This window comes from Tubulanus polymorphus, chromosome 8 (assembly GCF_964204645.1).
Source record: "Tubulanus polymorphus chromosome 8, tnTubPoly1.2, whole genome shotgun sequence".
Classification (NCBI taxonomy): Eukaryota; Metazoa; Nemertea; class Palaeonemertea; order Tubulaniformes; family Tubulanidae; genus Tubulanus; species Tubulanus polymorphus.
In genome coordinates, this window is record NC_134032.1 from 13,741,102 (window position 1) to 13,763,200 (window position 22,099).

General features: G+C 39.0%; 1 protein-coding gene across 1 annotated transcript; it reads left to right on the forward strand.

The window, feature by feature from the left end:
- The first annotated feature begins 10,042 nt into the window (after nt 1–10,042).
- On the forward strand, nt 10,043–22,099 carry LOC141909571 (lysine-specific histone demethylase 2-like). The gene is made up of 16 exons (XM_074800028.1): nt 10,043–10,388; nt 11,723–12,010; nt 12,095–12,184; nt 13,266–13,530; nt 13,811–13,982; nt 14,752–14,936; nt 15,511–15,771; nt 16,438–16,572; nt 17,266–17,437; nt 17,528–17,586; nt 17,730–18,005; nt 18,681–18,797; nt 19,066–19,185; nt 19,670–19,795; nt 20,532–20,684; nt 21,432–22,099. The coding sequence occupies exons 1-16, from the start codon at nt 10,297–10,299 to the stop codon at nt 21,552–21,554; spliced, it is 2,634 nt and encodes an 877-aa protein (XP_074656129.1). The 5' UTR covers nt 10,043–10,296; the 3' UTR covers nt 21,555–22,099.

The window sequence follows — 22,099 nt, forward strand, 5'->3', positions numbered from 1 at the left end:
CTTGGATGATATCATTTTCAAATTAGTTTCCGTAAAAAGGCCCTCAGATCGTGCCGTGGATTCCCGGGTTCAGTTTTCAAATTAGTTCATTTTCACTGTTTGGAACCGAGAGTCAAATTTAACTGAAAACTGTTGAACCGAGGCCTTGAACCAGTTGTACGGCTGTGAGTTAGAGCAGTGTCGTATAGAAGAGTTAGTTAGTTGTGAGTAAGAGTTAATTCCGCGCGAAAAATTCGTTCGATAGGTCATCTCTTACTGTGGAATTTGATCCAGGGATAGAATAGAATAGAATATATTCTATTGCTCACAAAAATACATTTGCTAAGATCGCAAAAAGACAATGCAACATGTTATACATTATCAGAAACAAAATTCTGTGTTATATTGGATAGATGATAGCTAAGGCTAATATTTATCCAAGAATTCACAAACTTTGGGATGTCTGTCGTGAAATCACTTCATTGTGTTTGGCCACCAATATGACACGTAGTCACTTGGTTAAAGCACATAAGCCTGTATATAGCAGGCCTATAGTTCTCTGGGAGCGCTAGAAAAATCGATGCAGTAAATGACAGTGACAAGTAATCGAATTGCGGAGATAGAAAATCAGAAAACACCTGTTTTTGTTTTTCATCGTCGCTAACTGATGATGTAGGCTTTTATCGCAGAGATCGAAATCATTCCCCGATTTCCAGTAAACGCCGGTCGATTGGGCCGCTCTGTACCGCTCAATACCAGCCCGGTGGATTGCTGCTACCAGCCCGGGTGGATTGCTGCTACCAGCCCGGGTGGATTGCTGCTACCAGCCCGGGTTGATTGCTTGCTACCAGCCCGGGTGGATTGCTGCTACCAGCCCGGGTGGATTGCGGCTACCAGCCCGGGTGGATTGCGGCTACCAGCCCGGGTGGATTGCTGCTACCAGCCCGGGTGGATTGCGGCTACCAGCCCGGGTGGATTGCTGCTACCAGCCCGGGTGGATTGCGGCTACCAGCCCGGGTGGATTGCTGCTACCAGCCCGGGTGGATCGCCGCTACCAGCCCGGGTGGATCGCTGCTACCAGCCCGGGTGGATCGCTGCTACCAGCCCGTGTGGATTGTGGCTACCAGCCCGGGTGGATTGCTGCTACCAGCCCAGGTGGATTGCCGCTACCAGCCCGGGTGGATCGCTGCTACCAGCCCGGGTAGATCGCTGCTACCAGCTCGGGTGGATTGCTGCTCCGATTTCAATCACTCGTGAAATGAGAAACATGGTTTCGGGAAACTTAATGATCCAAGATCAAAAATGTTTGATTCCGTGTTCTGTTTTCGTGAGTCATGTGCGTTTGAACGAAGTCATCATCATCTTTTTGCAGTTCAACTTACATTAATCGCCATTTCTAAATGTCTTCTGATTTGATCAGTATCATAACTGTATAAAGATTGAGAAAATATTCTCATGAGACAGAATATAAGTCGTAAGTCATGTTCGGATTCGAAGAGTTCTAACACATGCCTATACGTGTACATATAATTGTGATGACACTTTGACAGGTGCACGTCACATTCTTTCGTTTTCAGTAAATCGATTTCGAAGCGAATTGTAAATGAATTTATGAAATGACATGCGCTTCCATTAGAGGAGAATGCATATTGCATCCTCGCTTGCCAGGGTTTGATTGTCGCCCGTTAGGCCTGGGGTTGTGTTGGCGTGAGCTTAGCGGGCGCAATCAAACCCTGGCAAGCGAGGATGGCATATCGTCGATTGATGAACTATACAGTGACGATATTAATCGGCCGCATATCTACCAAGTGAATAACATCTCTTGACCCAGTTCCACAGAAGTGAGTTAGGATTTGACTCATTGAAAATGAGCTGATTCTAACTCAGACTTAACTCCAACTCACAAATGTTGAACTGGGTACCTTCAGATTTAACTCACAACAGTGGAACTGGAACCAATTGTTAAGAATTGGTTAATTCAACCGTTTTGTGATTAAATTTCTTTTTCACATGAAAGTGGACCCTGCTGGATACCCACAAGAAACGTACGTAAAGGTCCTGCCATCAGTCATGCCATATATGCGCCTTACCTACCCCACCCCCATATGAGATCATGGGCGGAACATGCACAGGCATACGAGTAAATGCGGCTCCCCTCCCCGTCCACGTAAGAATGAAATTGACGGCCATTTGAATTCGGCCAGACGAATTTGTGATCTTCGATGACTGATTCAAAAAAGGTATAGCATATTTTCAAATTGTTTCCAAAGCAACATAAAGCGAAAAAGAGATATTAATTTCAATGATTAAAAAATGGAGAAAAAAAAATTCGACAATTAATCTTGAAATTTCGACGGCTGAAAAAATGACTTGGAGTTTTGCCATAAAATGATAACAAAAATGAAAATAATTTTCTTTTCAGAGGATGGATGAAACAGGCGTTTTATTAACCTCGATGATATCTAGTTTATTTGCAATTAGTCAACCGATGTGGTGGCGCTCATGGCATCATTCGTAACGGCGGAAATATTTACTATAACATTGTTATTTTGCTAATCTGGTATCTATCGGATGTAAATTGGTCAAGAAATAAATGAAATTAATTTCATCGCTTTCTGCAAATCCTCTCCGTCTCCACAGCCTCCATCTCTACAGCCTCCATCTTATACAACCTCCATCTTTACAGCCTTTATCTCTACTGTCTTTGATCGATTTACTTGAATTGTGATGATCCCTAAATAAACCCTAAAAATCTGTTGTGACAATTCTGTCAGAAATGCAGACGCTCACGATGGACAGCTGTGCAAAGTGAAAAACAACGGCTACTTTACAAAATCTGATGATAAAATAAATTGAATTGATTCCGGGTTTAGAAGCTTCCAGTTGATGTAAATCGAATAGAGTCGTAATACTTGGTTCCTCATTGCTTCTGTTACAGAGTTGAGCTATGATTATATAATCATTAGTGCATGTTTAAACATAATTTCGCTTCAGTTTTAAATATAGACCTCTAGAGTAGCCAGTAATCCTATAGCTGACCATATTTAGTTACGCAGTACAGTATGAGTACTGTTATTATACGACTCGTGTTGTTGACGCTGATAGCCGCTTCGGTCGTACTTCTTCTGAAACCTTTGACAGGTTTGGAAAGTCCAGAGAGACAAGATGATTTGCTCTAAATTGCGTATCGTAGTTTATTTCCAACTTGGAACTCCAAACGGTGTATGCTAGCTTGTAGCTAAGACATATATTCATCTTCTGTTTACATTTTTAGTTATATTTATATGTACAAGAATAAGTGATGAGTGCAAAACTATAACAAAGGTTGTCGGGTGACGAGACATGACATGTTTTTCACAGGTGCAACAGATAGAACAGTTTGAGCAAGACAGAGACATAGTTGGACAAAGACAATGAATGAGGTGCGACAGACAGATAAATAACAGGCTAATTAATAATTCACAGGCAACATGTAACAACAACTATAGACAAAGAAAATATGAATCTTACACTATAATACTGAGTCATGTAGTTTACCTCGGGAGTTGCGTAACCATCAGGCTCCGGGGAGAGATCTTACATCGAGTCTCTCCTCGTAAATAATCGGTCAAATGAAATACTAGTATGTAGAAACCAAAATGGAATACTTATGTGTTGTTTCTCACGGAGATGGCATCGGATTATTAATATATACACGATAAATGCGCATTTAAAGAGAATGAAAAGTCATCTTTAACAAAACCAATTCGATACAGAAATACTCTATAAACATTTCTCGGTCAAGTAGGTCTTCAAAAAATAGTTTTGATGATTCGATAAGATCGTAGATTGTTTACTTTATTTCAAGATATTCGAAAGATTTGTGTGTGATTTTCAGATTTTTCTTAATTCGGAGGTTACTTAAGAGGTCTCTTCCTCCATCCATCCTCTGAATAGAAAATAATATCCATTTTCGTTATTTTTCAATAATCGAAATTTCCGATAATTTTCTTAAATTTGGGAACCGCGCTTTGTTGTTCTGTGTCTGCGTAGCTGCGAATCTGACAAATTTGATTGTAAAGTGATCGAAAACGAAATTCACGGAATAAAGCGTTGACTTGACTTTACTTTACACAACCTGTTCCTTTCGGACATATATAACATTGACCAGGCTTGCTAGTATCACAGTAGTTAGCATCGAACTTTTCATGTTTAAGCTCATCAGTGTCCAATAACAATCACCTTTTTAACAAACATAGTAGTTTTTCCATCTTCATAGAAACAATCTCTTTTGGCTTCAACGATGCCAGATTGCAACACACATATCACCATTACTAAACCGATCACCGTTGTCAGTCTCCATCACAGTCTCCATCTCTCCAGGCTCTGGTAGATTTACTTAAAAATTGCGAAGACCCTTAAATGAAAATGCCCTACAAGTCTGTGACAGTGATTGTTGATAGACGGCCACCCCGTTCGCCCAGGGATTCTTCTCTCTTCGCACGTATTTTTAATTTAGGGGCTGCCTTTCTGCGTTGCTGTTCCAACTCCATCCACGCTTACCAGGTTTCCCAAAAACCTTGTGTTTAGATAATCCGCGTCACTACTTTTACATTTTTTTGAAAGGTTTTTCTCAAAACAGTTTGATAGATAAGTTATTTTAACTGAAACCAAAATCTTGTAACTAAAATTCTGTAACAAAGGTTGTAACGACTATGATGAAATCTAAATCCGAAATCTAATGATGAGTAATTAGTATAGTTTTCATTGGTGATTGATTAATTCCAAAAAATTAATTCTTCTCTAATTGAAATGTAGAAGAAATTAAATGCAGAAGACTGAATAAGAACTAGTGAACATTCTATGTATAACTATTGTTTGTTGCATCGGTCTATGTTGATGTCATTAACTTTTCGCCGATTAGAAAATTATTTTAAAAACCGGTAAAATACATTTCCATGACATTCGAATACATTAGAATAAATTTCCATTCCACCTGATGATGGCTGTTAGTCAACAGCCAAAACGTTGTGGTTTCGTTCTAACAAATTATCTCATATAAAATTGGAATTGTGGGACTTATTCAATTCAGGTAAAATACCCTTGTTCGAACGTCAAAAATAACGAATACTCTACACCTTGAAAATACCATTTGGGTTCAGACATTGCTTTTTTTATTTTTCAGTCAAGTTCTTCGATAATACGATAACACCAATTACACCAATTATCAGATTATTCGTTCGAAGTCTTTTTTAATTTCGTCATGAAATGTCTGAAAAAAAAAGTCTTTCGTTTAAGGTTTATTTGTCGGTGAGTCGAGCTATTTTTGTCAAATTTATGTTGTTTTATTTTGCTGACCACGCGATGCTCTTTCGTCTCTAACGCGGTTGCGCTGACAACCACAAACGTAAAGAAATGTAAAGTTCACATAGAATACAATGTTTGACTTGACTTACCTTTTACAGCTTGCGCCTATAGGACAGATACAACATTGATCTCCGTAGGAATCGCAATCGCCCTCCCTAGTTTCATATTTATGTTCCTCCGAGTCCCCATAACAATCACCGTTTTTACAAACATAGTAGTTATCATCATCCTGATAATTGCAAGGTGCTTTGGCTTCAACGCTGCCACATTGCAACAATGATAACACTATGACGATACCGATCACCATCGCCAGTCGATAACTAACCATTCTGAAAAAAAACTGAAATGATTAAGTCAGTAAGAAAACTAGTTATGTGCACGAGAACATGTTCAAAACTACTATTATAAGATATTGTTATCCTTTTCTTTTCCTGTTTTATATGTAAGGAAATATTGTAAGAAATTTTATCTGTGCTCATATGTGGAGCAAATAAAATCTGAATTTGAATCTGAATTAGTTGACAGATTCTTTATTGCTACGGATTCTTATCGCGCGATAGCGATAGTCCGGGCCGATAGTCGTACTACCGAAAAAAACTTTCTCGAGTCACCGACCAGTGTAGACGGTGCACGATATAAATACCGCATTAGCGAAAGGCGGCTTTCCAAAAAGCGGCTTATCTGGTTTAAGTGTAGATGAATTAAGTGACAAATAGTGTCGGCCAAGAACGACCTTAGAAGAATCGTATCACCTAGGTTCAACTGTACAAAGCTCTTTTATACAAAAAAGAGACAGAATAGGAAATAATTCAATAAATTTACACCGGTTAACAGCAAAATTATCATAATTTCACCCCTAAAAATTGTCATACCATTTTCATTGAAGTTAACGGTCATCATAAGGGATTGTCAAAATCTAAGACCTCGTCAGAAAAAAAATACAGAACGGTTTGCCGACTGCTGAGTGCGGAGTCTGGTTTTAAAAAAAATAAACAGATTGATTGCGAAGTTGTTGATTGACTAAAATGAACGCAGAATCGTCACTTCATAAGTTTACCAAATACGTGAGCTTGTCGCGCACTCAAATTCAGTTACATACGGCGCCAGTCTCAGTAAAAATGGACCTACCTGCTTAATATTTCGTCGTCGTAGAAATGTTTTCAGTGATGAACGAGAGAGAATCTTCACTGCGTCAAACGGCTTTCTCGATTTACACCGAAATACGACGCCTTTTTATACACATTGGCGAACAATCATGATTTATGGTGTCAATATCTTGATTTCTGATTTATGTCAGTTGCTCCGCCTCCAGATGACAGATCATAAAATGACACGAAAAACAGACACAGAATAATGTTCACCATTCATTCGATATGAATCAATTTTCTAAAATTCATTATTTCATATATTTACAGTAAAATGTACACGAAAAAGATACTCTTACATGCAATTATGAATAATGCATGTAGATAATATGGCATTTGTATATTTTTATTTCATTCTGTGGTCTTGCAATGGCGAATATAACAAATTGATTTCTGTAAAGGCCCTCGGATCTTTCAGTGGATCCGCTCATATTGCCGAGTTAATATTGCCATATTATCCAGTTCTACAGTAATGAGTTTGAGTTAACTCTGAACTCAGGATCCAGTTCTACAGTTATTAGTTTGAGTTAACTCTGAACTCAGGATCCAGTTCTACAGTTATGAGTTTGAGTTAACTCTGAACTCAGGATCCAGTTCTACAGTCATGAGTTTGAGTTAACTCTTAACTCAGAATCCAGTTCCACAGTTTGTGAGTTTGAGTTAACTCTGAATTCTTAATCCAGTTCTACGGTTGTGCTGAACTCAGGATCCAGTTCCACAGTTATGAGTTTGAATTAACTCTGAACTCTTAATCCAGTCCTACGGTTGTGAGCTAGAGTTAACTCTGGACTCAGGAAGAATCCATTTTGCGAATCGTTCGTTCGTTTGTTCGTACGTGCACATCGCAGTCCAAGAGAATCCGGAACAGCACACAACATACAGTATACAGCTAGTTATCGAGTTGTCCTAAGGATTTCCATAACTTAATCAAAAATCTAGAAATTTTTGAACATAATTTGTTTTATCTTCATCATCTTAAATCTTCTTTTACTCGGTCACTCGGCTCTTACTGGCCTGATTCGTATCGCTCAGGACAAGCTTGAAATAGCCGTGTGGTAAAAGCCATCGGTCAAAGGTTTTAACAAAGTCTACATCTGTTTTCAAAACTAACAACAAACACAAAATGCAAAAGCACAACGTAATCAAACTATTCGCTGTGATTTAGGTTCTCGTTGAAATCTTGAACACCTAATTCTTTTCGAGCGGATCCAGTGTCAACTAAAGGGGACCAAAAAGTGTCCATTTAAGAAATAAAGAACCTTTTTCTTAGCTTCATCGCGATTCCGTTCACACGTTCATGATGACTGTTTAAACTTCTTTGATAGTAAAACAGCTAATTAGAGCGACTATCAAATCTAAAAATGAATATCAAATGCGTAAAAACCTCACAATTTATGATTGAATCTAAAAAGTTTATTCAAACATTAGAAATATTTCGGGTGGATGCTACCACCCATCTTCAGTCTAAAAATATATCGTCCAAGCTATAGTTTGACTTTTCTGCTGAAATTATTCAGTTAGGAATGTTTGGGGATGGAATTTTCAAGGGTCGTCCAATTTTTAAGGGTGTTCGGGTCCCCATGGTCACCCCTGTACCGCCACTAGGGCATCTTCTGAAGAACAAAGGCATAATTTCAAATATTCTGGAAAATGACCACTATATTTTCTGCGAATCTGACCTTTGATTCAAATTTCATCTGTGGAGCTGTGCCACGCCATATTGTTTTCAGTTTGAGTTACTTTTAAGCGTCGGGTAAGTTTTTTCTCAATGGATTGAACTATCGAATCAAATCTCAACTCAGAATTAGGAACCGGGTCTAGGGAGTTTACAAACTTCGAGGGTCTGACACGTTAATTATTTATCGTGTTAGTCAAAATTTTGCTCAACTACATATTTCATATTGCTATGGAGAACTGCTAACATTTGCAATAAAATGACAGTGACAATAAATCGAAAACGAGATATGACTAGATATGAGGACACGGATAGAATTAAAATCAGAAAAGACCCGATGTATCCACGAAGGGTACTTGAACAATTAGCTAGCTCCACCCTACGTACTTAACACTGACAGGAGAATTATTTTTTTTGCCGCAGTAAATCGATATAATCGTACTAGGCGACCCAGTACGATGTGGAAAAAGCTGATTATAGGCGCCCTCGAGCATGTTCCAACATCAGCAATGCCACACCACACGGCAACATAATCCCAGGACCCGGTTTTATAGACTGGTATTAACCCAGGGGCTAACTCAATTCATTTTCAATTGAGTTAACCCCTGGGTTAAAAGATAATACCAGTCTACAAAACATGGGCCCAGGATGATATTATTTTGATTGTGTTCGTTAAAGGCGTTCATGATTTTTGGCGGCCGTTTGGAAATGTGGCTCAAGTCTCCGAGTGCCCAAACGGCCGATTACTACTAAAATACGAAATCATTGCAATCATGTGAAGATATTCATTAAATCCACATATAAAAAGAAAGGGCTGTGATTGGTATTAAAGCATGTTATAAAAGTAATTGAAAGATTCCTGAAAGATAGTGGAGATGGTGAAGTGTGCACAGGGAGGCGAACTGACCCGTTCGTGAAACCGGGCCCAGTGGATAGATACCATAGCAAATATGGACTTTCAATTGTCACCATGGTTAACTATAACCAATTTCTTTAGCAACTGACCGCTGTTCCGAAGACTTCCCAAAAGATACTACGGCAAAGGATGATCAGGAACCAGTCCAAAAGTTAGGAGTAGTTCATTTCAATGGATCATGAATTCTAGAATCAAATATCAACTCAAAAGTGCGGATCTGGGTCCAGGGAATTCACAATTCGATGGTCTTACACGTAAATCGCTTATTGCGTTTGCAAACCAATATGAGTTATGCATGTCGAAAAAGCACATGGTTGCAAGAATAAATGGAACTGATACCCGAGCGTTGGAATAATCTCTGCACACATTGACAGTGGAATCAAACGATGTATCTGCTCAGATAGAAAATCAGAAAACACCTGATTTATATCAATACACGTAAAGGATACTTAAACAATTAGCTAGCTACAACTACATGGACAGGTGGATTGTTTCACTGCGAGCTAGTAAAATCGATACAATCGTACTAGGCGACCCGGCATGATCGAATGATTAATCTAAAAAAGATTGTTGGTATCCACGACACACCACAAAATATCCCCAGGATGATACTATTTTACTTGCATTCGTTAAAAGGCCGCATTCATCACATCGGCGGCCGCGTCTGGTGCCAGGCCAAGGTTCGGGACACCGAGTATACGTCTCCACTGAATGAGAGGCACGAAATAAATCATGCAATATGTGAAGATATTCATTAAATCCACTTATGACAATACAATAGAATTGGTTGGATTGGTATTAAAGCGAGTTATAACGCAATCGCAAAGTTATCGAAGGATCCCACAAGCGCCGGACGACATGGTGATCAGGAGCTGACGAAGTGTGCACAGGGAAGCGAGTAAAATGGAGCAGCATAGTGTGCACAGGGAAGCGAGTGAAGTAGACGGCGCTACTGGATAATTTCGTCTGTTTCCGGGAAAATTTAAATTCACTCAAAATCCTCGTTTTAAACCTCATTTTACTCGTAATTAAGTGGCCTTTAATTCTTAATAAGCTCGATATTTAATTCGACCCTGTGTTTTTGATAAATTGAATTATGCTTCAATCGAAAATATGCAGTAAATCGCTTTGAAAATCACGAAAAGTAGAAAAACAAGAAGGCCAAATATCAATCATCGTACTACCTAATTTTATTGAATCGGTGACCGCGTCGCTCCGGCTGTTGTGCGGTGAAGATGGCAGTCAGTAGTGGAAGAATCAAAAGGAAATCTCTAAAACTTCTCGAAGCAGAAGGTCTTGGAGTTGAAGACATTTTCAGTACAGTAAAGTGAGTGCAATGTCGATGATGTTGTTTCCGCCGGTTGTTTTCAGTTTTGCAGTAGGCCTTGTTGCCTACCTGAGCTGAGTTTGAGAATGCACAACCTAATCGCAGCACCTTTCCCACTACTAGGTTCAGATGCTGTATCCTGAGGATTTTCAAAAAAAATACACCTACACTTCATCTAGAGGCGACCCTACACAGGCTACATATTGTAGTAGGGTGTATTTCAACTTTTACTTAGGCTGTTACCTGTCTCTGGTTTAGTTTTATGAACCGATATTTTCATTGGTAAAGACTCATCCAATTATAAAAGCTTACCACCAACGATTATGTTAATAATTTCAACTTAGCTTAAGAGAACGTTGAATGTTGCCCTTGCTCAGTCAGTTTCTGATTAGTCTTGTACCTAATGTCTATTTCAACCTGACTTGAGAGCATTCCGGGTGGCCTAGCTCAGTCAGTTTTGGTAGTACATACCTGATAGAAGTCTTATTAGGACCAGAAAGGACAGGCAGTCAACCTAAATCATCAGTTTTTAATCCATTTGAAACTGTATTGAAGGATCCAAAAAGTCTTCACTGAAGGGGTTAAATGAAGAGAAGTGACTCCATGATTTGAAAGTTTAACAATATGTTTCCATGCCTACGTACCAACTTCAACTTGGTAGGCATGGAGACATATTGTAAAACTTTCAAATCATGGAGTCTCTTTTCTCTCAGGAACCCCTCTCAATGCAGATTTTTTGGATATCCTTCAATACAGTTTAAAGTGGATTAAAAAACGATATTTTAGTTCAGCTGCCAATGCATTCTGTTCCTAATAAGACTTCTATCAGGTAGTTACTACCAAAACTGACTGAGCTAGGCCACCCAGAATGCTCTCAAGTCAGTTTGAAATAGACATTGGCCGTTATTCTCAAACAAACGGTGGTCAAAGTGCAGATCCGCACCTCTCGTGATTGAAGCAATCTGCTGAATGACAGAATCCAGGCTAAAATCTTTCTACTCTCTCTAGTGAAGATATCTTAAAATTAGCCGATGGCAATGTACTGAATTGCTGATGACATTTTGAATCTGAAACAATGATATTTCGTGTAATTGATTGAACCGTTTACGCGGAGAGGTGCGGATCTGCACTTTTACCCAAACGGTTGTAGGGAACCCGTAACAATAACTGGTATTCAGACTTCATACCCGTCTTAATGGGACCAGTGGGCAGTTGAGTTAAAGCATCGATTTTCAATCCATTTTACACACTGTATTTAAGGATTGCCAAAATATCTTGTTGAAATATGTGGTGGCTTTTTTGAGATTTTACCTGTGACCGTTTGAATATTTCAGGAAAGACGCGAATAAATCGCCCGCTGCGAAAAAACCGATCACAATCGCGTCGAAATCATCGGAACCGGAGCGAAAAAAACTGAAAATCAAATTGACACCGACGACGCCGAAACAACAACCGACTGCGGCGAGCGAGGATTCGGGTAAAAAATCGGCCGAGAAAAAAACGACGAAGAAAGTTAAATTGAATAAAGACGGTACGCCTAAAGTGCGCGGGGCAGAGGGCGCCGCGTGTTCGAATTTGAAATGTAGTATAGCGCCGACGTGTGGAGCAGCAGCCGTTCCTAGGTATCTATCTCTCCATCGATCTATCTCCCTCTCTTCCATATCTCTGATTTGAATGTGATGATTATATTTCCGTTGTTGTTTTAGTTGTTGTGGAAGTGGAAAGACGTCTCGATGGTATCACATCTCGTCCACCGATCATTATTGTAACATGTGTTTCGAGTATTTCTACCGACCGTAAGTCTCTTCAGCGTCAAATTGAAATTTTACGTGAAATCTTTTTCTGCTCGATTGATCTGATAAAGACCATGCTCGATTCAATATGGCCGCTTTAATATTGAATGGGTAGAAAATCGAGGTTGGGTGTAACAAATTTGACTACGACTTCTATTTGAGAGTCTGTATAAGAGGTCCAGACATCAAACTGCTCCCAAAAAATACAAATATGAGACCTGGGACCAGTTGCTCAAAAGTTGGTTAGAGTTAACCATTGGATAGTTGACATAGTGACAATTAAAAGTTCATTGTTACTTTGGTATTTATCTGCCGGTTATCTTTAACCAACTTTTGAGCAACCGGCCCCAGTAGTACTTTATAGGTTAACCATGTATGGAAAGTGTGTAGTAGCTTCAGCAGGTGATGAAAAGCTACTACAGTAGAACCTTATAATAATAATAATAATAATAATAATAATAATAATAATAGTAATAATAATAAACACGAATTTGTAAAGCGCCTCTTTCCCTGTGTACAAAGTTCAGCTGTGCTGTCAAACCTGATTATTATTACCCAGCTTCTGTTACCATTCCATAGCAGTCTTACTCTCTCTGGGGAGATACAACACCGATCAGCAAATCACGATCAGGCGTCGTCAGCCGGTAGCAAGTGTGAATTAATGCCTTGCCTAAGGACACTACAGCATAGCCGGGGTTCGAACACTGGACATCTCGATTGAGAAGGCAACGCCTTTAACCTTTAGGCCATGCCACTCCACTATAACCAACTCGGATACAACGATTCATCGGATTCTAACAAATATGAAATTTCGTCCTTAGTAAGACTAATTTCATACTGGATATAACGAACGTATCGGTTATAGCGAACATATTTTCTGGTCCTGTAAAGTTCGATGTAACGAGGTACAACTACACTAATACTATGGGTCTAGTTCCACAGTTCTGAGTTAGGATTTGACCCTGGGTTAAAACATTGAAAGTGAACTAACTTTAACTCAGAGTTAACTCTAACTCACAACTGTGGAACTGGGTCCTGGTAGTGTCTGAACTTAGTACTATTCGTCTGGTTGTATTTTTTGTAGGAATAAACGTGGTTATCAGGAGTATCTAGACTGGGTTCAGTTGTGGTGTAAAACGGCTAAGGCCGACGCTTCGCTTCGTATGTACATGACCGATCAGTTACTGTTAGAATGGATCCGCTGTACGCGCTGTAACAAGTGGCGCCGTCTGTCTAAACATAACGAACTAACCGAGCAGTTGATTCGTACGTACGTCTGTGAGGAACCGGAGAGGCAGGCGGGCGCTAAAACAACGGATTCATCACCGTGTGATACTCCGGAAAGCAAGGTAAGGAGAGTCAGGGGCAGGTGTACATATTATAGGAGTCAGCGGAAGGTGTACATATTGGAGTCAGGGGAAGGTGTATATATTATTGGAGTCAGGGGAAGGTGTACATATTATTGGAGTCAGGGGAAGGTGTATATATTATTGGAGTTAAAAGGTGTTATGTTATCAGCTTGGCAGGGTTTAGTGTTTAGTCTGAGCAGGTTCTGTAAAGAATCGGGGGAAAGGTGTACAGAGAGTCAGGCGATGGTGTAAATTGATGTAATTATCTGTATATTTTCAGTTTGTGCAATATTGTAAGGAACCCAGTTGGTTGAAGGGGTTGAATTTACCGTTACTTCTACACTATTCGCCGGCAGCGCCGTTCGTTACTAGCTACAAACCGGATCTAATTGGACTCAGTGCGACGTCTAATAACTATACCACCGCGCTGAAAAATGGTCACTTAACCAAAGGTACGTATGAGGGTGTATCATACAGTAAAACCTCCCTTTGTGAACACCTCCTGTTGTAAAAACTCTCTTTGCCTGGCACCAAATTTTCCTTAATCATTTTCAATAGAGCAGAACCTCCATTTAATGAACAGTGAACACCAATTTCTAGTACCACATGTGCATTTTACGTACCGGCACCTCTCTATAGTGAACAGTGGCGGTCCCATTCCAGAATGTCTACACCGTTAAAATTTGTGAATAGCTAAGGCTATCAGTATAGGTGTCATATACCATATGTGCATAACTGATGGTCATTTCTGTTTCTGTATCAACAGTTGTGAGTTTGTCCTGATGAGGCACTTGGCAACGAGGAGGAGAACCGTTAATCAAATTACATGGTTCCCACAGAACAGGGAAATTGGGAAAACCTTTGGGAATTTTGAAATAATAATTCCCAATTTGGGAATTTGAGAAATTTTCCTCAAATTAGGGAAATTCATTTACTTTTCACGTATTGCATTTGGCAAGAGCAACTTACTTCAGCGATTTCCTTTGAAAATCACCATTACCAACCAGTCACCGCTAAAATGTTGACTAAGATGATGGTATCTGTTCGTTTTATGAAGGTCTGATTTTCCATTTGGGAAAATTGAAAAATCACCTGTGAAATACTTGGGAAAAACCTGGGAATTTTAATTGATGTAACCGTGGGAACCATGAAATTAATCATTCTTACTGAATAGCGTCGAGTGACGTGGATATTAACCACTGAAATGTTGTCTATTTTTAGAATCGGGATTAAGTCCGTATTTCAAACCGTTTAACAAAGAGAACGAAACGGAGAAAGCTTTACGTTTAAAACCCGATAAACTTCACATAGAGGAATTGATGGAGTTTCCCGAGTACGAGAAATATCCGACCGTATACCTCGGCGTACGTAATTTAGTGTTATCCCTCTGGAATCTGAACTGTAAGGTAAGTTAGTTGTCGAGTCCACTCTCTTATGATTTATCTGTCAATCATTAGTTTTGTCATCAATAGTTCCGTCAATAGTCTCATGGTATAGTCTCAGGGAATAGCAAATCATAGTGGCCACCCCATGGTTGTGTCATGTGCTGTCATTCATTTTGAAGCTCCACCCACTTGTCGTCCAGAACTGCTGCCAACAGTTCCTGATTTTCAGTTTTTGTTATTATTATTTTGTTACATCGACAAGAAATACTGATTTGTTTGATGCGTACAGAAATATGAAAGATGTTACTGAGGGTCTTAATGTTGATTACTGATTAATTTGAACAGAAATATGAAACATGTTACTGAGGGTCTTACTGTTGATTACTGATTAATTTGAACAGAAATATGAAACATGTTACTGAGGGTCTTACTGTTGATTACTGATTAATCTGAACATTTTCATTCATTTACTGAAAAAGATTTAATTTATTACATATAGCACTTTTCAGAGGTCGGCAGCCATGCAATTATTGGTATGGTTAGCTCTACCATGTGTCATTCATTATTAAGCTCCGCCCACTGGTTGTATTTGTAGGAGTGGTTAACGGCCGAGGCGTGTGAACCGTATCTGATTTGCGGCGGTACCGTGCGTATTCACGTGTGTACGATACTGTTAGAGCGTATTGTACGATACCTCACGTATCGAGGTATCATCAATACGGGCGTGTTGATACCGCCGTCGTCGTGGTCACCGGTATTAACCGCAGATACGAGAAAGCGCCACCGTGTGGTGATAATCGGAGCCGGTGCGGCGGGACTCGGAGCCGCAAGACATTTACAGAATTTAGGAGCCGAGGTAAAACATTTGATTTAGAGATGGATATTTAATTTGATTTAGAGATGGATATTTAATTTGATTTAGAGATGGATATTTAATTTGATTTAGAGATGGGTATTTAATTTGATTTAGAGATGGGTATTTAATTTGATTTAGAGATGGGTATTTAATTTGATTTAGAGATGGATATTTAATTTGATTTAGAGATGGATATTTAATTTGATTTAGAGATGGGTATTTAATTTGATTTAGAGATGGATATTTAATTTGATTTGGAGATTTGATTTCTGGAGATTATTTAATTTGATTTCAAGATGGAAATTTAATTTGATTTAGAGATGGATATTTGATTTGATTTAGAGATGGATATTTAATTTGATTCAGAGATGGATATTTAATTTGATTTAGAGATGAATATTTGATTCTCTGCATTGATTCTCTGTGAAGAAAAACACAACACATGAGGTGGAATTTTTGAAATTTTCAAATCATCTCCAGGGCCCAGTTTCATGAAAAAGCGTAAACCTAAAACGGTTTAGTTTGAATTGTCGTCCTCATTGAAGACATTAAGTAGCCAATAACGATTACACCAAAAATTTGTATTAAACTTTTTTATGAAACCCAGCGTTTACAGGTATCAATCAATCAGCACTGAAAGGGTTAATTTTTCTATTGATGTTGCAGGTGCTGGTGTTGGAGGCACAGGATCGAATCGGAGGACGAGTTCACGACGATCAATCGCTCGGAGTCTGCGTCGGACGTGGAGCTCAAATAATCATCTGTTGCATTAATAATCCATTCTCAATGATGACCGAACAGGTAATTATCATTATATCTACTGCGGCAAGTGAGGATCCACCAGGTGGTGCTAGTGTGCAGTAGGACATTAGAAGCCTTTTTATGAACCAGCATAATCAGAATAGATTAGCTATTTAGATTATATAGCCGATTAGTATCAATTATCATAACCGGCTATGTTGGTTGATAAAAACACGAGGTAGAAATTATCCAATTATGGTGCACTCAGCAGCAACTCACTACGGAGAACACCATCTTGGTTGGATTAGATAATCGGCATGCTTGCTCGCCGAGCGAGTATGCTGGGTATGCTAATCGATTATGATAACCAATGTTCATAAAAATGACAGATTATGACATAATCCATGCTCATAAAAACGTTTGCATAATCGTGTACACTAATCGAGTGTTCATAAAAAGGCCTCAACTACTGTGGAAATAGAGGATTTTACTTGTAGATAGTGAAGATCCACCAGGTGTCGCTAGTGTGCAGTAGGACATCAACTACTGCGGCATTTGAGGATTCCACTTGTGTCAGGTGGCGCTGATAGTCTTCAATTTCTTCTACATTGCAAATTAATTAAATCAAACCAAAGATTGTCACGAGTGTTAAACCAACCGTCAGTCACCCCATCTGGTGTTACTGACACCAATTAAACCAATTAATTCTAGGTTGAAAGATAACTAGTTTGTAATTGATGTAATTGTTTGTAGTTGGATTTACCGATGAAACATATCCGCGAGAAATGCGATCTGATCGATGACAAAGGGAACGTGGTCGGCGATACGATCGATCGACGAGTTGATTTCCATTTCAACGCCATGTTAGACATCGTCGCCGATTGGAGGAGAGATAAACGTTTAAACGATGATTCAAATCTTTACGGTGATTATAACCTTTAATCATTACCTTCGTTAATCAATGACTATATATTTGATAAACCTTAATCCATTAATTGTTTGTTTCATCGATCAGATAAAATTGAAGAGATGCATAAAGATTTCCTATCAGAATCGCAGTTGAGTTTCTCAGAGGTGAGTTTCTTCTTATTGGAGTCAGGGAAAGGTGTACATATTATTGGAGTACCTACTTGCCCTGATGAGAATATACTTGTCCCGGGCAATAGGACACGTGCTTAGATCGGACCCTGTGTCATCTTTATTTTAACTCTTTGTAGGAAGAGCGTCAACTGTTTCAGTTTCACATCGGTAATTTAGAATACGCGTGCGGCACCGACTTGCACAACGTCTCCGCGATTCACTGGGATCAGAACGAAAGGTATCCGCAGTTCACCGGCGAACACGTTTTACTCGTTAACGGATACTCGCCGATACTCGATAAACTCGCCGCCGAGATCAACATCGAACGCGGGTGCCGAGTAACCGATATCGATTATACCGGCTCTGTTACCGTAGTAACGACAGCAGACGGCAAAGAATATAAAGCAGACAAGGTAAAAGATTCATCGGTATTCAGGTTCCCTACGACTCCTTGGTTCCTTTAAAACTCTGTCAGACAGAAAATACTTTCAGCGGTCCTTTCAAGTACTTCTTTGTCCTTCTTATGGAAAAGGTTTGGGCAAACATCATCTTTGTCCTTCTTGGAGTAATTTGCAAAAGAAAATGGTCCGCGAAAAATACATAAAAATGAAATTTGGAAGAACTTTTTCATCTTAAGGAAGGACTTGCGATCATAAAGAAGGAATTTGTGAAGTACCGCTGGAAACCCTGAGGGTGCTTGAAACTCCTTTGAATTTAACAAAATGCTCGAGACTCCTTCAATTTTGAGAAATAGGCAGTTAGAAATGTTTGTCATTTTTGTAATTGTACAGTAGACTTCGCCAAAATCTGTTCAGTTGAGATCAGGATTATTTTCAATACCCAATTAGGCGGTTACCAAATTAGAAAACGAGTTAATTGTGTAAAGGATAAAAATTTGGTTATGAAAGCTCTGAATTCTGAAAATTACTGAGATAGAGTACTGATTTAGGAGGAGTGATGAAAGTGATGCAAACTCTTCTCTAAATTTCGAAATTTTCTCCTTGAAAACTCCTTATATCCAGGAATGACTGATCTGTATAGATACTAAACACTAGAAACTGTTTATCTATTGTTGTTGTAATTATTAGGTGTTAGTGACGGTTCCCGTGACGATACTGAAACAACGAATGATTAAATTCAATCCCGAACTACCGAAACATAAACTGAAGGCTATTGATCAGATTGGAGCTGGAATTATCGAGAAGGTAATAAGATAGCGTCAGCCCTGGAGAAATTTGGGGAGATTGGGTGTTGGACCCTAATACTCGGGAGAAGGGGTTACCGTCCTTGAGGATCAAGGACAAATCTAGGAATTTGGGATTTAAAAAAAACTGGGAATTTTTTTTTTTGTTCGTCGGGGTTTTGTTTTTTTATAACATGGAAAAATCAGGGAAAGTTTTGAATTTTTGAATGGGAGGTAAAAGTGGCGCCGTCCTGTGATAGCTGTAGTTGTGTATGTATTATTTATTTCAGGTCGGGTTACAGTTCAGTAAGAGATTCTGGACGGTGAAAGACGGCGATTTCTTCGGTTATTTACAATCGCAGCAGTCTCATCGCGGTCTGTTCAACGTGTTCTGGGATTTAACTCCGAAGGTAACTGTCTAGAGAATATTCAAACACGGTCCCTACAACTCTTTGATCACTTTCAATTAAACTCCCTTCTTAACTGACAATGCTTTATTAATTAAAATGTGCTTGAATCTCCTGTTGTTTGAGTAAAATGCCTGAAACTCCTTTGAAACTCGGTCAATTTTGAGAAATAGGCGAAATACGTAACTCATTTTTTACTCGATGATTTTGTCTCTGAGAGTTTCTGAGATGTTGATTTGTTGTATTTTTAGGATTGTAAATCGTTTTTGTCTCTGAGAGTTTCTGAGATGTTGATTTGTTGTGTTTTTAGGATTGTAAATCGTTTTTGTCTCTGAAAGTTTCTGAGATGTTGATTTGTTGTATTTATAGGATTGTAAATCGTTTTTGTCTCTGAGGATTTCTGACATGTTGATGTATTGTATTTTTAGGATTGTAAATCGTTTTTGTCTCTGAGAGTTTCTGAGATGTTGATGTGTTGTATTTTTAGGATTGTAAATCGTTTGTATTGATGACGTACATCAGCGGTTCAGCGGTTCAGTTCATCAAAGATAAAACCGACGCGGAGGTCATCGAACTGTGTATGAAAACTTTACAGTCGATGTTCCCAAAACAGGTCGGTGTATATTTTATTGAATGCAGATGATAACATGAAAATTGTCCACGTATTTTTGCAACTTTAGGGCAAAAGGGCATTTTATGAATGTCCAAAAAGGCAATATTTAGAGTAATCCTGCACTGGAATGCACCAGTGTTATCTTCGTTGAAAAAGGGTACTAAAAATCGGATGCATGGTTCCCACAAACCTGTTCCCGAAACTGGTCGGTGTATTTTATTGGACGCAAATGATAACTTAAAAATGTCCACGTATTTTCGCAACTTGTTTTAAAGTCCCAAAAGGGCACTTTCTGTCAATGTCCAAAAAGGCAATATAATACTGAAATACACTGGTGTCATCTTCACTAAAAATCGGATGCATGGTTCCCACAGAACGGGGAAATTGGGAATTTTGAGATAATAATTCCCAGTTTGGAAATATTTGGGAATTTGAGAAATTTTCCTCAAAACAGGGAAACATTTAAGAAATTCATTTACATTTCACATATTGCATTTGCCAAGTGCATCTTTCATCAGCGAATTCCCTTGAAAATCATCTTTATCGACCAGTCACCGCTAAAATGTTGACTGAAGCATGAATGGTATCTGTTCATTTCCATTTGGGAAAATTGAAAAATTACCCAAGAAATACCTGGGAATTTTGGAACCTGGGAACCATGTGGATGACTTGTAGAAGTCACGTAAGTCCCCCTGGACCTGTTTCCACTGTTTCATCAGTTATTTCTGATTCACAGAAAGTTCCCGAACCGTCGCAGTATTTCGTAACTCATTGGAGATCCGATTCCGACAGCCAGATGGCGTACAGCTACATTCCCGTCGGGCAGACGGGTGAAATTTATGACGATATCGGCGAGCAGATCGAGGATAAGATTTACTTCGCTGGAGAGGTTAGTGTTTCTTGAGGGTGCCAGGCTAGAAGTCTCTACAGTACGAAGGGGTGTTGCAGAAGAACAATGGGTCAACAGGCAACTCCAGGATTCCACTTATGGCAAGCGAGTTACTCTGGCTTTCACGTTCAATTTTTTTTCTAGCTTTCTTTAAATGAATTAAGGATGAAACGATACCAATCAATGAGTGGAATAATGAATTCAATGTAAATTCAAGGGAATATATATTTGACGGGTCCAGTGATAATATATGGATTCGAGAGCCTGAAAATTCTGTTCAAAATTGATTGATAAAGCTAAACAAAAATGAAACCTTGTTTCTCCGAAGCGGTCTTGTAATTTTTGTAGATATGATAGAATTTGTAATCAGTTCATTTCTATGGCGGCCGGGTCTGTTATTCTAAAATAAATCATGATTTGCAAAAATTAATGTACAGGGCAAATAGGCAACCGGCCGGGTCAACTTTAAAAGTGGACAGAGCGGAGAAACAAGATATCAAATTTGTTTAGCCTTATGAACCAATTGCTCATCACGCTGGGCGAAATTCGGTTTTCGTATCTAGTCGACTAATGGCCGGAACTAATAACCAAATGCGCTTGATTTTCGAACTATTTCCGGAATATGGTTCCGACTATCGGACATTCGGTTTCCTTTAGTTCGACTATAGTCGACTAACTCGGATAACCGAAGGTGGCCCTATCTGGCGGTGCTTAGTTAATTGTGATTTTCTTGATTTTATCTTCAAGGCTACAAATCGTCAGTTCCCGCAGACAGTCACTGGAGCGTACCTAAGCGGAATCAGAGAGGCCATCAAAATCACCGAGACGTTACAACGACTCCAAGAACAACCCACCAAACCTACCGGATAGGGAAAAACCTACAGCCTTAACAGCAGAAAGAAACAGAGCCTGATTGAATCGTAGGGCGACCTACTGGATACCTAGACGATAGGGCTGAGCAGACTAAGGGATACACCTACTCACTGGATGGGAAGAGGACCAGATCGGCAGAATTCGACAACCTGGCTAGCAGCCTAAATTTTTTTCGTTTATTCTCGTGAGTCTTTAAGCCTCAGGGGCCAGGTCGCGCAGTCATGACATTAGTCAACTATTCTCTTAAATCCTGTTTTTGAGTTGTTTAATTGCCGCCTGGTTCCAGATCTGTTAAACATTATATTTCTTTTATTTGTTGGTTTACAACATGTGAATATTCATGGAATATTCATGGAGATATATATTTCATTTACAATTCACATTATTAACATTGTATTCATTTGATTCAATGCAAAAATGATGTCGTCGCGCGTCGTGTGTTTTATTGCTATTATTCAGGAGAATTTGCTCACATTATTTTTATCAATATTTTCTGTATCATTTATATCAGTTTATATACAAAACACTAATTGTAAATAAAT